Source organism: Dromiciops gliroides, chromosome 6 (genome assembly GCF_019393635.1).
Source record: "Dromiciops gliroides isolate mDroGli1 chromosome 6, mDroGli1.pri, whole genome shotgun sequence".
NCBI classification, from domain to species: domain Eukaryota; kingdom Metazoa; phylum Chordata; class Mammalia; order Microbiotheria; family Microbiotheriidae; genus Dromiciops; species Dromiciops gliroides.
Window position 1 is genome coordinate 125,046,031 of NC_057866.1, and position 16,924 is coordinate 125,062,954.

At 45.6% G+C, this 16,924-nt stretch overlaps 1 protein-coding gene across 3 annotated transcripts in view; it reads left to right on the plus strand.

Moving 5' to 3' along the window:
- Nucleotides 1-2,631: 2,631 nt before the first annotated feature.
- Nucleotides 2,632-16,924, plus strand: part of PDGFRA (platelet derived growth factor receptor alpha) — a 47,891-nt gene continuing 33,598 nt past the window's right edge. The window contains exons 1-2 of one of the 3 annotated variants that reach the window (XM_043970095.1): nucleotides 2,632-2,865; nucleotides 15,326-15,386. In XM_043970095.1, coding sequence (XP_043826030.1) covers nucleotides 15,338-15,386 — 49 coding nt within the window. In that variant the 5' untranslated portion in view covers nucleotides 2,632-2,865; nucleotides 15,326-15,337. Of the gene's footprint in view, nucleotides 2,866-3,544; nucleotides 3,608-6,779; nucleotides 6,892-15,325; nucleotides 15,387-16,924 lie in introns of those variants that run through there. The other 2 variants (XM_043970098.1, XM_043970096.1) reach the window with 2 other exon arrangements.

The window sequence follows — 16,924 nt, forward strand, 5'->3', positions numbered from 1 at the left end:
GCACATATGGCGAGTGCGTGGCACCTTCGATGTTTTCTATCAGCTGGATAGATACCCAGATAAGAAACAAATAAACAGCCGTCTGTCTTGTAAAGGCGGAGCCTTCTCTCCCTAGTCTCCGGCCCGCAGACCACACAGGACATCCAGGCACGTCGAGGGAGCAATCTTGTAGAGTCTTAGAACAACACAAGGGAAAGGTCCATCCTAGCCCTCTCCAGCCCACAGAGAGCCACCCAAGCTGATTGACAGGAGTAGACCGAGGTCGTCCCTGAAATCTAATACAGGGACCGCAGGGGGCGGGAGAAATTGAAGCCACGGGTACCAAGCTGTGGAAAATGGCTGTCTTTCTGGCAGGCCTCATTTCAGGCTTGAGCAGAGTGCCCATATGCAAGGTCTTTGTGGGTTTATTTTATTTTACCTTTGGAGGGGAGAGAAGTGCATTATTGACTTCTTCCCATCTCCTCTCAGTCTGGTCCCTGGCAGTGGCTCTTTCGGAAAACAACAGCCCTTCCATTTGCTTTCTCCCCTTCCTCGTAACCCCCTACCTTAGCTCTTCCACCAGTCAACCTCAGCTTGCTTTAAACCTTCTGAGAATGTCACACATGGAAACCTTTAGCAAATGTTTGTTAATGATCATAACAAAGACATCATTCAAATTAGGCAGGTAATTACAAACAGAAGGACAACTGGGTGCTGGCTTGCTCATCCATTTTCTTTTTCTTTAAAGGGAGGTTACCGCCGGACACTCCCGCCTGGGTCTCCATTTAGGCGAATAAAACCAGGGCTCAATAAAGCGGCTCTGAAATGAACTGTGAAGTTACCATTTGTGGGCGGGCAGCATTGGGGCCCTCAACTTGAGAGGAAGGCGCGACTGGATGCTTGTTTAGCTGAAGCAAAGCAGAGCCTGGAACCCTGATTTATTGTGTTCTCGCTCCTTCTCCCAATTTCCAACCTTGTCGTTAGAAAAAGTATAAACGGCACCACCTACCATTGTGTTTCCCCCCTCCCCCGTCATGTTCCCTCCTCTTTCGGGGGTGGGGTGGGGTGGAGAGGGTCGAGAGTCTCTCCGGTTCTTTATCTACAAGCAATACGGTATCCTGTTAGCATTTCGAACAAGGGACTGTTCATCTATTTGCCTCCAATGATTTCCTGAAGGAACATGTGGAAGCAATAGTGGGTTGTGCAGTCACCCAAGCTGAAGATGCATTAAGAGGCGAATAGGCAGAAAGGACTCGAGGCAGCAGGGACTCTCAGGGTCGGCCCAAGGGTCCCCCTCCTCTCATTTCTGTCGAGTGACCCCACTGAACCCCCTAAGCTTCGCACGCCACGCTGAACTTCGCACGTCAGCTCTCCCCCCACCCACATTTTTTTTGGTGCAAGCTAGATTCTTCTATTCCCCTTCCCCCTCCACTTTAGCAGGGAGATGGGTGGTGGTGGGTTGCCAATCTCTCTCTTTGGGCTTGGGGAGAAGATATGGACAGCGAGGCTGGGGAAATAGCCATGGTCCTGTATGAGACATCTCTAAAAACACTGCCTGAAAAGACGGGGTGCTAACATTGTTCGAAATACATTCGTGACACCTTCCCCTCCCCCAGCACACGAGTATGCGCGCGCGCGCACACACACACACACACACACACACACACACACACACAGGCATACATACACACTCACTCACTCAACAGGGAGGCCTGGTTTCTGGAGCGGCAGCGCCCCCTGGCTCCCAGAAGCAGGATAACTCCCCTTGCGGGAACCTCGTGCGGAGCTCGCTTCCTAGAGAAGGTTGCAGATGGTCCTCAGCTCTCCTCCCTTGCACCCGAGGTGGGGAAATCGGGGACTAGGGTAGATGCCCTCCTCCCGATCTGTTCTTGCAGAAGGGAGCGCGGGGGGAAGGGGCGAAGTGCTCCTTCCCCCAGTGCCCATCTTAAAAAGGATCTCCCACATGCCTAAATCTCAGCCTTCGCATGTAGTTTGCACCAATCTCTCTCCCAGATTACCGTCAAAGACAAAGTACGGAAAGATACGTGATTTAAAGAAGCTAAAGATCCTACATCTCCCCTCTATTCTTTATGTCCTCTTCAGACCTATGAAACTGGACTTGTAAACAGCCATCAGCTTTAGATAACACCAAAAACATTTTCTGTTACTTGTTCTCCTAAAGATTAAAAAATGACACACTGATTTTGAGAGACCTAACGAGGCCCCATCTTTACCACACCTTCCCCCCCCCCCCCCGCCAGAATCTATCCCCATTAGACTTTATTCCTAAATGTGATTTGTTTTCTCTGGAGGCTGTATCCACCAAGGAACATTTTAAAAATTACCCTCAAAAATGCAGTCGAGAAAAGTTCTAAAAGTGTGCAGAGAGCTCATTCATGAAATTGTGAGCAGTTTGTATTTTAATGAAACTGTTCCCCCTGCGGCGCAAGACTATGAAAATACAGCCCCCACACCCTGCACCCCATATGGCCAACTCGTCCTCCCCCCCCCCAAGTTGTTGATAAAGATTGGAGGCTGGAGGTAGACCCCCTGCTTGAGTAAAAGCGACAGGGAACACCCAAAGCTGTAAGCAGAGCGTCTCCAAACTCTGAATGTGAGAGTGAGGCTCTTATTTTGAAGAGGGTTGGAGGGGGCTTCATTCCTGACAGCTATTTACACAGAGCAAATGATTAGTTTTAGGATAGACTTTAACATTGAATCTATTACAAAACGCGGGTTTTGAGCGCTTTACTGTTTCAGCTAAGAGACAGAGGAGGAGCAAACAGGAGGGGGAAAGTTACAGGAGATAGGCATAACATATACAAGTATATATTTATATATTTACTGTGTATGATTTTCATTGCGGATTAACGTAGAGGAGAGAAGGTAAGGGAGGACAATTTTTGGAATTTTCGACTTTGTTTTCCTTTCAGGAAAGTTAGGTCTTGAAGGCTGGAAGAAATGTGGTAATTTCATAAACTTTGGCGATGGGAAAAAATGCTGGAGCTGATCTCTGCATTCAGAGAGTAATTTATACTAAGTAAACCTGACCAAGTCGGGAAGCAAAATAACTTGGGAGGAAGAGAGACTGAGAATTTTTAAAATTTAGTGTTTTTCAAGCCTCTTTTCCTGCACCCCCTCCCCCTTAAAACTTGAAATTATTTAAACTTTATTTTGAGGTAGGAAGAGGGCGTTATTTAAAAAGGCACTGAGGCGCTTTAATCTGGTATTTGGCTTTTGGGGGGGAGGGGGACGGATTGGGAAGGAATATAGGGTTTTTTTCTTGCCTTGCTCCTGGTGACCATTCCTGGGTGCTGGCAGATTTTTAATGAGTATTTTAAGTCCTTTCGGCAGTTTAGTGGATCTTGGCTGCCCGCTCTGTCGAGGGAGGTCCAGAGTAGTTTGGGGAGAATTGGAGAAGGGAGGTAGATTTTGCGAGGAGGGTGATAGAGCGAGGGGTGTGACTGGGTGAAAAAGGCTTTGCTGGAGGTATCCTGGGACTTTGGATATACGGACTGGTTGGAGGACCGGGGACGCCAGGGGTGCGTTCGTAATTACTGGACGGCGCTCTACACCGCAACAAGGACTCAGAGCCCGGGGAACTGCGGCGGCTGAGAGGCGCTCCGGGGTAATTTGCGTAGGGCTGGAAGTGGAGGGGGGGGTGTCGAGGTTTTGGGGGGGCCCTCTGCTGCCTGTTAGCCAGGGACTCCTAAGGCGTCAAAGAAAAAAGGGTATAGCTCTGCAGTGATAGCGGGCTCTCCACTCCGAGGAATGGTTGGATGGATGATGGATCTGGTCTGGAAGAGGCGGCGGCATTGGCTGTCTGTCTGACTGGCGGGGGGAAGGAGTTCTGGCATTAATGACAAACACATTTGGAAGAGAGCGCAGAAGCCGTCGTCGCACCGCATTCCAGAAACCTAGGATTTGAGGAATTTCGAGCTGGGATAAGGCTCCTTTCCAGGAGTCATTATTATTATTATTGAGTGTATTTTTAAAAACATTTTTTATCCTGGAGTATTGCCGTTCTCTGGGATCCTCTGGCAAACCACGGCAACAGGAAGGAAAGTAGGAAAATCGCCAGAAAATCGCGGTTTAATTTCTCCAAGCAACACATGTGGGGAGTTTAGGGGAGGACTAAAAGCTGAGAAACTTTTTGCGCAAGGTAAGAGATGGGCGCTGGGTCGGGCCGCTGTCTGTGGTCTACACAGCCACTGAAAACCCAAACCCAAACTAACGGGGCCCCCGCCTCCCACCGGTTGATCCAGGGCCCCTGGCCTTCGCCCCTGCGCGCGTCTCTCTTTTAAGACTCGTGGCAATGCCTGCCCGGGTGTCCCCGGCCTAGCCTCCCTCCTTGCTTTACCCCCGCTCGCCGCCGTCTGTTCTTAGCCTCCCCAGAGCCCGTCTTTTGGCCTCTTTCGCCGCCGCGCTTCCTTTTTTTCCGCCGTCTATCCCCATGTAAATCGGGTTTTACACGTAAGATTAACTTCTCTGCTGAGCGCCAGGGCGCGGGCGCTGTAGTCGGAAACAATTGGCCTCCGCTGTTCTTTTTGAGAGACTCGCTGGCAGCGCCCGGAGAGCGAGAGGGACAGACCCTATTGAGCCGTGGGTGCTCAGCCAGAGGTGGCCAAATTTCTGGGGCGGTCAGGCTCTGGTGTCTAGGAGCCTCCTCTGGTCTCGTCTACGTGACCACCTCGAACTCCGATCTTCCGAGTCGCTCATTCCCTCTGTTTTGGGGAAGTGGGAAATAACCGAAGTACCAACAAGGGGAGCTTGGCAGACCCGGGTACTGAAGTATAGGGAAAGGAGGAAGGGAGAAGAGAGTGGGAGTCGGGATTACGACCCCGCTCTTTTGGACAGAACCCATGCCCGGAGTGAGGCAAAACGATGCCCCTACTACTGAGATGGGTTTCCCCGGAAAAGTCTCGCGGCAGGGCGGCCTGGGAAATGGGGTTTGGGGCTCCTCAGCCAGTGGATTGCTCAACTTTTTTGGACTGAATAGCCTCGGGTCCACGGCCACTCCAGAATAGAAGTGGACAGCAATTTGGACTGAGTTGGAAAGAGATACAAGGTATAAGGGAGAGACTTCAGCGCACAGGCATTAGCCACACAACACTAGTCCCTCCCTGCCCCTGAAGGAAGGAGCAATAGAGTGGGGGAGGGGGTGAAATGAAGAAGGGGGAGGTTTGAGGGTGATCGCCAACATTAGTTGCCTTAATTTCCCCCCTCTGCAACTGGATGCCTTAGATTCAGACATTTTAAATGCTCAATTCCACCCTCTTTACTCCCCCTTCCCCACCGGCAGTCCCACATTCAAATGAAGCCTTCTTCCAGATAACCACAGTATTCTTTTCCCGTCCTTTATTGCCTTCAAAAGTCGAGGTAGCCTAACCTCCACTTTGCCTCCCTGTCCAGACCTAGCTTCCCGCTGCTGTTTGGCTCTCAAAGGCAGTTTAAACTCGAGACTGAGAATAGTGAAGGGAAGAAGGAAAAGTGTTAATGCCTATGCTCCCCTCCGGTTAGGGCTCTGTTGCCCTTCGAAGGACAAGAATCAGTTTCTTTGCTGAGCAGATAAAAACTCTGGCCTCCCGCTCCCCCCCCCCCCCCCAACGCCTAAACCACAGCAGCGCTTGAGACGCGTCCAGCTGTGGGACCCGAGGTAGGGAGGGGAAGGGAGGAGTAAGGAATAGTGTTTCTAGTTTGGGAACGCCACTGGCGCCGAATGGGGTGGAGAAGTGCGCCCCCTGGGGCTCGTCCGCTAGTAGGGCGATAGCCAGAGCTCTGGGTCCTTTTTACTCCCGCTAAAAAAGCAGTCAGAAAAGAACCCTCCTTTTCGTTCTATTTGTTTGTAATGGGGAAGTCACGAGCTTTGTGGAAAGAGAATTTAGCAACCCAGGGTGAGATTGGCTCTACTCTAGCTATAGCACAGGAGGCCGCAGCTGTAGGAGGATTTTATCCTGTTGATGAGGCCAGTATATAAGTAAGGCAGTCAGGATCTCACAGACTTTCTTCCCCCCCGCCCTCCCCCGGCCCCGAGTGGTAGGTGTGGGTCGTCGGGCGCGTCTTGCTTCTTAAACTTGCATGAAACTTTTAAAACTCTGAGTTCTGGGTCTGCCCTTTGCTACACTACCGTAGAACCGGATGGTGATTAAATTTGATTGAATCTCCCCTTTTGTCTCAAGTTAATCAATGGTTCTCTGCTGGGTCTCTAGGAAGCTGGGCTGGAGGGTTGAAAGTGTGAATGTTAAACGCTTCCCTTTAACTAAAATATGCCAGACTCCCCTTTGGAGGAAGTTTGGAACACGAAAATATAAACTGTGGGGGATGGTTAGTCAGGCAAGTAAAGTAAGAGCCTACTATGTGCCAGGCACTTTACTAAGTATTGGGAAAACAAAAAAGGGCAAACGACAACAAACAATTCTGGCTCTCAAGGACTTCGCTTGGGGAGGAAGGTGTCCAGTTCTGGAGGGAAGAGTGCATATAGCAAGCAGGACCTTAATAAACGCTTGTTGGATGGATGTAGGGTACTTGGAAGGGTGGTGATCTGAGAACTGCAGGCTCCTGGACCTTTCCATGGAGAGTTTTGCTTTTCTCTTGGCTTAACTCAGGCTCTGCTGGGGTCTCAAACAGTATTTCTCTTTCCCCTCGCCCCCATTCCTATTGCTTTAAGGTCTACAGGAGGCGCTTGTGTACAGAGATGTAACCCTAAACTCGACCGCCCCCCTCCACCGTCCAATCTCCTTTCTCTTAGGTCTCAGCAGAAAACAATGCAAACTGCACACATCCTGCATAAGGCGCGGCAGCAGAAGTGCTGAGACGGCTCTGAGCAGCCGGGGGACTTGCTGTGCAGGAGGTGGCCCGGGGGCTGTGCGGGGGTGACCGTGGAGCCAGCCTAATTGAGCCCAACCGCAGGAGGCAAGAGGGCGGTGCATAGGGGAGCGGGGCTTCTAAGGAGGCAAGGGTTGGAGGGGGGCAGTTTGAAGAAATGTTGTGGACACGGGGGGGAGGTAGTGTTGTGCCTGGTGCCTGGTGCCTGGTGCCTGGCTGATGTGGCGCGGTGGCGCGGCTGGACGGTGCCAGCGTGTTATTTCTCTTGGGAAGGGCAGTCTGTGGGTTTCTTGTGCAGTCCTGCGCTGTCGAGGACTGGAGAGCGAGCTATCCTGGGGCAGGGTCAGTGGTACTGCGTTGCCCTCTAGCGGGCGGTCCAGTGAGTGCCCGTTACCTTGTTTCTTTTGAGAAGAGGCAGACCCCTAGTTCTAGATTTTGGTATAAAGACGCTTGGATTCCGCTCTTGGTGGAGTGGACTGGATTGAATAAATGTAAGACCTGGGGTTTCTCCACCTCTTTTCTTCCTTGAGATAACAGAATTCAGTCGCTGTGGCCAGGTGTTCTGGTTGGAGCTGGCATGGAGTGAATGCAAGGGGTGCGGGGTGCTTAGAAAAGTGTCCCAGTAAGCTGGGGGGTGGGGGGGTGGGGCGGCGGAGTGTCGGGATGCTGTTGGAATTGTTTGGAAGGGGAAGGAGTAGAGGAGGTACTGGTGGAGCCTGGGGAATAAAAGGGGGTTTTGAAGCTTACAACCACCATTTTTTTTCCTTTTCCAATATTGTTTTCATATTTCTTCCAATTCTCTTTTCCGTCAGCCTGTTCCTTTTTTTACGATCTTACATTATTGTGCAACGGGAACAGTCCTTTCCAATCAGCCAGCGGTTTTTGGAGTCGGCCCGCGCGGCCTGTCCCGTCTCCCGCTGCGCAGTTTTATTACGGTTTACAATGGTGTGTGAACCAGATTGGGTAACTCCTGGACTCCAGGGGAAGCGGTGGCTTTCTGTTGTTGTAACAACAACAAATCCCCAACCCCCAGACTTTCCCAATTTTAGTCCCTTACTGTCTCCCTGGAGAGTGGAAATATGCAAACGTTCACCTTCCTTTACTTTTTTAAACTGCTGGATTGGAAAGAAGAAAGGGGTGTAGAATCTGACCCGCGGGAATAGACATCCCTCAGATGGTTGGTTTTTAGGATGGGGGAAAGGGCGCGTGGATACTGGGGGGGGGGGAGGGGGGGAGGGAGATCCCAGTCAATGGTTTCCAATGAAGGAAGGCACCAACTAGGAAGAAAACTTAGAAGCGATTAGCTAGCTGTCAGTGAATGCTTTTCTCTTCTCCATTCCTCTATTGATGACCGTCCAAGAGAAGTTTTGCCGAGTCACTAGGGAATCCAGAGGCACCTGGGAGTTCAGGGTCGCTTCATTCCATTGAGGATTTTGCTGGGAACGTCTTGAGTTTTCAGACTACGGAGTCGGCTCTCTTGCCCCATACTCTAATCTTTACCTTCTTGGAATTTGACTTGAAGTTTCTTCTTAAAACCTAAAGTATTGTCCACGAAAAGAAGCGAATTTGGGTGCTGGGAATAAGCCCACCTAATTAACATTCCTTTCGCCTCTACCTGAAGTTTAAACAACGCCTTCCTGCGCCCCACCATCTGCGTACATATTCGTGATTCAATACTGCCACCAGGTGGTCATTTGCACAAACAGCAGGTGAACCGTTTAAGGGCAGAAATAACCAGTTTAGAAAACAATTTGACCTCGAGTTGATGAGGGGAGTTTCATTGTACTGGATCCTAGGAAAAAGGCATTACGTCTCTGTTACATGCTGCTCTGAGTGGTTGGTTATTCCCTTAGATTGTTAATAATTGGCTTTTTTGTTTGGGATACAGAGTTGATTCAGTCCAAAAGAAGTATTCTAGTCTCAGGCTGATCTGTTTGGAATGACAGTGGAGAGAATTCAAGTTTAGAGATTTCCAAAAAATGCTTCTGGTTAAAAATACAGGACCCACCCCACCCCTGCCCATCATTGGAATGTATAACAGGAGCTCGGTGATAAGCAAAACAACAATGAAAGCATGCTAGTAGATGAACGTGTAGGTCTGACCTAGTCGAGTTAAAAGCTTGGTTAGGAAAAAGAAAGATTAGAGCAACAGCAGCTAACCTAGACTTATGCCAGCAGTGCGTTTTCTTCAGGTGTCTCAGATTAAACAGAACACTTGGATCGAAAAAACAACAAAACAAAACCAAACCAAACCCCTATAATTTTCACATTTAGAATTAGCTCAAGAGAGCTGAAATTAGAGAACTTTGGGGAATCTGGATCTTGATGAAGTCATTGTTTAAAGAAATCATGGTTTCACTTGGAATTTAATGGCTCTTGCCTGCAGTGGTGGTAGGAGGTGAAAGTCAATCTGCCTTACCCCCTTTATTCTTGCTGTTTAGTTATTTATTGATTCAGAATGACTTTTTGTGGTACTATACAAAGTATGCTTCCATTTTCCCTGACAATAGAATTCTTATAAGCTATGTCTCTTAATTGCTTTTTCTTTTTGCTTTGACATTTTTGGTTGTGCTTTTAGTTGTTTTTTTTTTTTCTGGTCTTTGTTTTTGGTGGAGATGATTGGCTTCCTTGACAAGTTAGAGAACTTAATGGCAGTGAAGTGTCAAGCACATTTGTTTCCATGTTTGTGCTCCATTGATGGCCCTTGAAGGGCTCACCTCTTTTGTTGTTGTTATAGTTGTTTTTTGTTTTGTTTGTTTGTTTTTTTAGTGAGGCAACGGGTTAAGTGACTTGCCCAGGGTCACACAGCTAGTAAGTGTTAAGTGTCTGAGGTCAGATTTGAACTCAGGTACTCCTGACTCTAGGGCCGGTGCTCTATCCACTGCGACACCTAGCTGCCCTGTTGTTATAGTTGTTTAAGTCATGTCTGATTCGTTGTGAACCCATTACAGGGGTTTTTGGGGCAAAAATGCTGGAGTGGGTTGCTATTTCCTTCTCATTTTACAGGTGAGAAAACTGAGGCAAACAGGTTTAAACCACTTGCCCGGGGTCCCACAGCTAGTGTCTCTGCTAGTGAGCTTTCCTGAGTCCAAGGCTGGTGCTCTCTGCACTGCATTAGTCCTATTCTTTTACTGACCACTTTAGGCCTGGAGATAGATCAATACAATTGCAATGTTTATGTTACTTTACATTTGTTTGTTTGTTTGTTTTTGTGGGGCAATGGGGGTTAAGTGACTTGCCCAGGGTCACACAGCTAGTAAGTGTCAAGTGTCTAAGGTCGAATTTGAACTCAGGTACTCCTGAATCCAGGGCCACTGCTTTATCTACTGCGCCACCTAGCCGCGCCCCCTGCTTCACCTAGCCGCCCCCCGGTTACTTAACATTTGTACAGAGCTGAAAAGTAAACAGCATCACATCTGATCCTCACCCCAACCCCATCGGGGTGCACTTCATTATTTGCATTTTACAGATATGTTCAGAGGAGTTTTAATGCCTTGCCTAGAGCTCCTGATGTTCAATCAGTACACTTTGATTTGTATGAGGCTGCCAGTTCTATTGTGGATACAAGTTCTAAGTAAACATATGTTGATGTTCAGCATTCAGAGCATAGGGAGAGCTGGGGTCAGGACTCAGATCTTTTGATTTCTACTTCAGGGTCCTTTCCTTTCCTTTCCTTTCCTTTCCTTTCCTTTCCTTTCCTTTCCTTTCCTTTCCTTTCCTTTCCTTTCCTTTCCTTTCCTTTCCTTTCCTTTCCTTCCCTTCCCTTCCCTTCCCTTCCCTTCCCTTCCCTTCCCTTCCCTTCCCTTCCCTTCCCTTCCCTTCCCTTCCCTTCCCTTCCCTTCCCTTCCCTTCCCTTCCCTTCCCTTCCCTTCCCTTCCCTTCCCTTCCCTTCCCTTCCCTTCCCTTCCCTTCCCTTCCCTTCCCTTCCCTTCCCTTCCCTTCCCTTCCCTTCCCTTCCCTTCCCTTCCCTTCCCTTCCCTTCCCTTCCCTTCCCTTCCCTTCCCTTCCCTTCCCTTCCCTTCCCTTCCCTTCCCTTTCCTTTCCTTTCCTTTCCTTTCCTTTCCTTTCCTTTCCTTGATTGCTATGAGGCTGCCAGTTCTATTGTGGAAACAAGTTCTAAGTAAACATATGTTGATGTTCAGCATTCAGAGCATTATCTCTTTTTTCAATGAGGTCTGTTTCCTTCCCTCATTTTCAATGTTTTTGAATAATATACCCAGGACATCAGAATTTCTCTATCTGAAAAAAGCAGAAGGAAATGTGACAGAGTCTGGAAAGGGTAAAACTATCTTCAGAGCAGAGGCCCATGAGCAGTCAGTCACTCCTTTAAGCCTGGGAATGCTTTAAAGATGTTTAGTGGGTAAGTCTAGCTAAAGAAATACAGGATCAAAATGTGATAAAACCAAGCAAGGAGGCTGGCTCTGGAGGACCTCTTTGAAGTTCCCTAAGTCTATTATCAGTGGGAGGTTGATACATAAACACATAGGCCATTACTGCTAATTGTAGTAAATAAGACTAGCCAGGCTCAGCTTGGCTGGCATGCTGTGCTGGCCACAGTGTGGAAGCCCCATTGCACAGAGAATTGTCAGCATCCCAATGCATTGCCAGCCAGCTAACACTGTGTGACTGTATTGTGTTTTCTCCCCCTGTTGTGAGGGTAGAGAGAAAGAATACCACAATTTACATTAGGAAATAGTGTAGGGCAGAGCTGAAATATTTAGATTAGCCTTCATGCATTTTCTGCTCAGAATAAACAAGAGAACCCTACTATTTTATACTAGGGAACCACTCTCCCCTACCCCGCCCCTGAGCCCCAAACACAAACAGAAACTCATTTTTTCCTGATGGAAATCAGCCAATTAGAAATCTGGCTTCTGCAACTATGTGGCTATAATGGCAGAAAAAGAGGGGAACAGGCTTCAGCAGAATTGCATTAGGGCTACTATTTGATACATCAAATGGTTAAATCAATAGGAAAAAAGCAGTCCATAATCTACTAAGCACCATGGGGTCCTTGTGGTATATATGAATTGTCTTAAGCAGTCCAGTTATATATACCACAGTATAGCCATTACTAGTGCAGCTAGGTGGCACAGTGGATAGAATGCCAGGCACAGAGTCAGGAAGCCTTCTCTTCCTTAGTTTCAATCTGGCTTCAGACATTTACTAGCTGTGGGACCCTGGGCAAGACACTTAACCCTGTTTGCCTCAGTTCCTTATCAATAAAATGAGCTAGAAATGGTGGACCACTCATATCTTTGCCAAGAAAACCCCAAAATAGGATCATGAAAATTGAGACATGACTGAGATGACTCAACAACAAATAACATGAGCATTACTGTTATTTTCTGTCTTCTTAGTTCCACAGAAAATACTCTATTTAGAAGATGATATAAATCTGTGGTAATGATACAGTTAGTTATCTTCCACTGTTACTCCATGAACTCTTCCATTGGCAGAACCACTATGGCCATGCTCAGTACTTTATAGGCACTTAACTAAATTGGGTTGAGTTGAATTTCCCATGCTTGTGTGAAAAATAAGCCACAGATACCACAAAGGGTAAGTGGGTGCCATTGGAGCTAGAGCACCTGGGGTTCAAATTCCAACTCTGTTATTAACTTTTTTTTTTTGTGAGGCAATTGGGGTTAAGTGACTTGCCCAGGGTCGCACAGCTAGTAAGTGTTAAGTGTCTGAGGCCAGATTTGAACTCAGGTCCTCCTGACTCCAGGGCTGGTGCTACATCCACTGTGCCACCTAGCTGCCCCTCTGTCATTTACTTCTTGTGTGACTTTGGACAAATAATCTCACCTCTTTGGGGCTCAGTTTCCTCTTCTGTAAGAGGTGATTGGACTAATTGGCCTCCAAGGTCCCTTGCAGCTCTAAATCTCTGATTCTAGGATTAATTTGGAGATGGCCATTCGGAAAAGTGTATCCAGTTGAAAGCCATAATTTTTCTAAAATAACAATTGTATACTAGGCTCCATGTAACCTAGTTTTTAAGGAATATTTACTTGCCTTGGGCTTTCCTGATTTATGAGTTTGTGAAATTTTCAACAAATCTGGACCCTGGCAGCAAAGCTGTTGCGTAGTTTCCGGTGTTAGTAAAGAATAAAGCCCCTTACTAAGTGATACTCCCACAGCAAATTTAGAATCTTAAAAAAAAATTCTTCATTAAAGTATGTCAAGAAGGCCCACATTATACTTTTGGATATAATCTATGACAACAAACACGGACAATTTTAGTCCAAAAATGTGGGGATTCGGAAAGCTCTGAGCAGCAAAAGACTGAGATAGTTAAGAAAACTTTTTAAAAAATGTAGTCGTGTTTTTCAATCTTCCTTCCCTTCCCATATCACATATTACACCACTGTCAGATTAAATTTATTCATACATAACTTTGATCATGTCCCTTCTGCTGAGAATCCTTCACTAGCTACCTTTTGCATTCAAAGCCTTCTAGAATCTGCACTCATCCTTAGTATTATTGCATACATTTTTTGTGTGTACAGGATGTCCCAAGAAATTTTAGTGCAGTTTTGTGCTTTAATAGTTGAAAGATATTTGAAACACCCCGTATTCTCTTTTGCCCTCCAGTCAAACTAAAGTCTATGCCATCTCAATGACATGTTTCATCTGTTTTTGTCCCAATGTCTTTCCTGGGCCTGTTTCCTAAGTAAGATTAGAAGAAGGTCCTTCCCCCACAATTTCTACTTGTTGAGATTATGGCCAGTCTTTAAGATTCAGTTCCTGTGTCTCAAGGTCTTTGGCCAGGTCTATTCTGACTTCCATCCCTCAGTTTTGAACCTCATTTGTATTTTAATCTAGCATTGATTTCTATTGGTAATTTGGACATGTGTTGTATGTTTCTCTTGGATTGCAGGAAAGCAGGGGCAGTGAAGTGACTTTTTTATTACAATCTGTGTCCCTACCAGCCCTTACTTAGCCCAGTGAGTGCTCAGCACATAGTAGGCACTTAGCAAATGATTATTTTTTGCAAATGATTATTAAACTAAAGTGGTTGTTGTTAATGCTTTTTATGGTATGAGGGGGTATATTGTTTGTGAACCTGAACATTTGAATGTTTCTGTCACCACCTGTGGGTTAAAAAGTATTCGTGTTTATTTGGATTAAAATGATAAGAAAAAGAAAAGTATAGAAAAAAATTATCTGTGTTCCTGTTATGGTGCCAGGGAATTTTGTTTTGTTTTGGTTTGGTTTTTAATAGATTTTGATGAATAACTATTGTTTTGACATCACTGAGATTTTTCTCATAGCCCTTCTGCCCTTCCCAGAGAGTAATTCTTTATAACAAATAATTTTTTTAAAACAAAAGGGGGGAGGAAAAAAAGTCATTAAAATCAATAACACTGGCAAAAACTTGACATTATATACAATATTTCATGCCTCATAGACCCTAAACTCTTCAAGAGTGTGGAGGGGAGAAAATGTCTGCTCATTTTATGTCTTGGCCACAGCTCTTATAATTTCACAAAATTTGCTTTCAATTACTTTGTATTGATTCTTTTCATTTTCATTGTCATTGGCTACATTGTTGTATATATTGTTTTTCTGGCTCTGCTTACTTCAGTTTGTACTTTTAAGAAGCATTTAGAGGGGCAGCTAGGTGGCTCAGTGGATAAAGCAGCCGGCCCTGGATTCAGGAAGACCTGTGTTCAAATCCGGCCTCAGACACTTGACCTTTATTAACTGTGTGACCCTGGGCAAGTCACAACCCTCATCGCACCCCCCCCCCCAAAAAAAAGCATTTAGAATGGTCAAGGAACTTAATTTCTTTTTTAAACTTCTTCTTCTTTTTTTTTTTTTTTAGTGAGGCAATTGGGGTTAAGAAGGAACTTAATTTCTAATGGAATCTACTACATTTAATGGGCAAATTAAAAATCATACTCAATTACTGAAGACAAATTTGAAAACCGAAACACAGAGTTTAGTTTTAGTATCTGAGGAGATCAAATCATTTGAATTCATCATCAGTATATCATGATTCTAATAAGTTTGTTGGGAGTTGGCATGGTATGGTGGGATATGCTCAGGACCTGTAATCATTGGGAATATGGGGTTGTGTATTAGTTGTGTGATCTACCAGCCATTTCATTTTGAGACTCAGTTTTTTGTGTAAAGTGGGAATGATGATCCGTGCACTACCTTTATAATTGTGTTATACTAGAGAAATGTGTTATAATTAAAGAATAAAAAGACTTTCCAGTGCAGTGGTTTTATTCATAGAATGTTAGATTTAGCTGAATCATATTCAGTTAAGCTCTTCCATCCTGAGCAAATAGCAAAAAAAGCGATTTTTCAGGGGCAAAGGTGGGGTGGGAGAGAATGCCCTCTGAATTTTTCCTGGGCTCATTTCTTAGCCTTGTTTTGTCAGCCTTGTAGTATGACTTCTAGATACAAGAATCAGGGAGAAACCACTGAGCAGAAAGTTGGTGGACATCTCACTGAGCTCTAAAAACTAACTGTAACTTTACTTTTTTTTTCTTTTTTGTTATTTCAGTTTTCCATAACTATGGGGGCCTCCCCATGGGCATTCCTGGTCTTGCAATGTCTCCTCACAGGTAAGGATGCCAATTTTACCTTGTGAGTCTTGGCTGAGATTGGTGCTTTTAGATCTATTTTTCTTGCCATTCATATAGGTAAAAAAAAAAGTGCAGAATTAAATGCTAATCTGTGGGTACGCCAGGGAAGCATGAACAGGAGATTGTAAAATACAGGCTTTTAGCTTCCTTTTTCTCCTTTGACAATAGCCTTTTCCCCTTCCTGAATTTTCTAGATAATTATTTCCGATATTCAATCCATTTTGCTTGTTATGATGTATCTGTATCTGCTAGTTTCCATTTCAAAGAAGGCCATCAAAATGATCAAAATGCATTCCTATCACACGTATGGCCAGTGCAAATGACACCAAGGGGCCAGCTTCTTTTCTTGCTCCCCTCCTCTCCTTGGGACCAGAGTCCATTGAAGGCAGCTCAGCTAGATGCTAGGATATCTGAGTGAGATAAACAAGGAAAAGAAAATCTAGTTCAGAAATCATCATTATCACCACCACCACCACCATCATCTCTAGCAATTATAGCTTAACTTTTTGTAAAAGGAAGACTACTTCTAAATCACTGAGACAGATCCTCACCAATACCTTCATGACAAACGAGTAGAGGAAAGTAAGACTCTTGGGGGAATCACACTTGCAGAAGAATGACATTTAGGCTGAACGTCTGGATAATTGACATAATTGTTTTCCCCCGCCCAGATGTTTGGATTTTGTGCATGTAATGTCTACAGCACTGAACATGCCATTTTCCCAGTATTCTGAAAGAATTAAAGCCCCTAATGTTCCTCTGGTGGATGGTGCCTTAGGCCTTGTCCATAAGGCAGAGTTGAGTAGGAGAAAAAGATTGAGTAGTTGTGGTTAATTGCACCTCATCAGCTGTGCTTGCATGAGTTTGAGGCTGCCTGTAAACGTGCTCTTATAGCCACTTATAGCAATCACCAAATCCTTCATTCCATCTGTAGGCTTCAGGAAGAAGGACAGTGTCTGTTTTTAAAATGTCTCTTTTCATATCAAATCTGTAGTTAGGAGAACAGAGACTGAAAGTGGAGGCAGAGAATTAGATTTGGGAATAGAAGCCAGGTGTTTTGGCCTCCCTTATAGACTAATTGTAGAAATACACAACTAAAGGACCTATCACCCCATTCTATTTTCTTGAATTAATTGGAGTGGGGCAGGCTTGCCAAAATTAGTTGTAACAAGTATAATGTGTGTAATTTGCTAACACAAATGATGCCTGTTCAGTTGGTGTCCATTAGGTTCAATTCTCATCCCATGTGACCCTGGGGTTCTCTTTTCAGAATTCCATCATAATGAGCCCACGTATGCTATTATTTTGTTGGTCATTCCGCAATAACATAACAGGGTGTTAAAAATCAAATGTTAATGTTGAATTTATACACACACACACAATTTGGAGGGGGTCTGAATCTAGGAAGTTTCGTGGGAATTGGAGGGAGGGGAACCTCTGAGACATTTGAATGAGCCCTTCTCGCAGATGTTGTGGCTGCTATAGTTAGATCTTGTGTAGGGTTCCATGCTAACGAA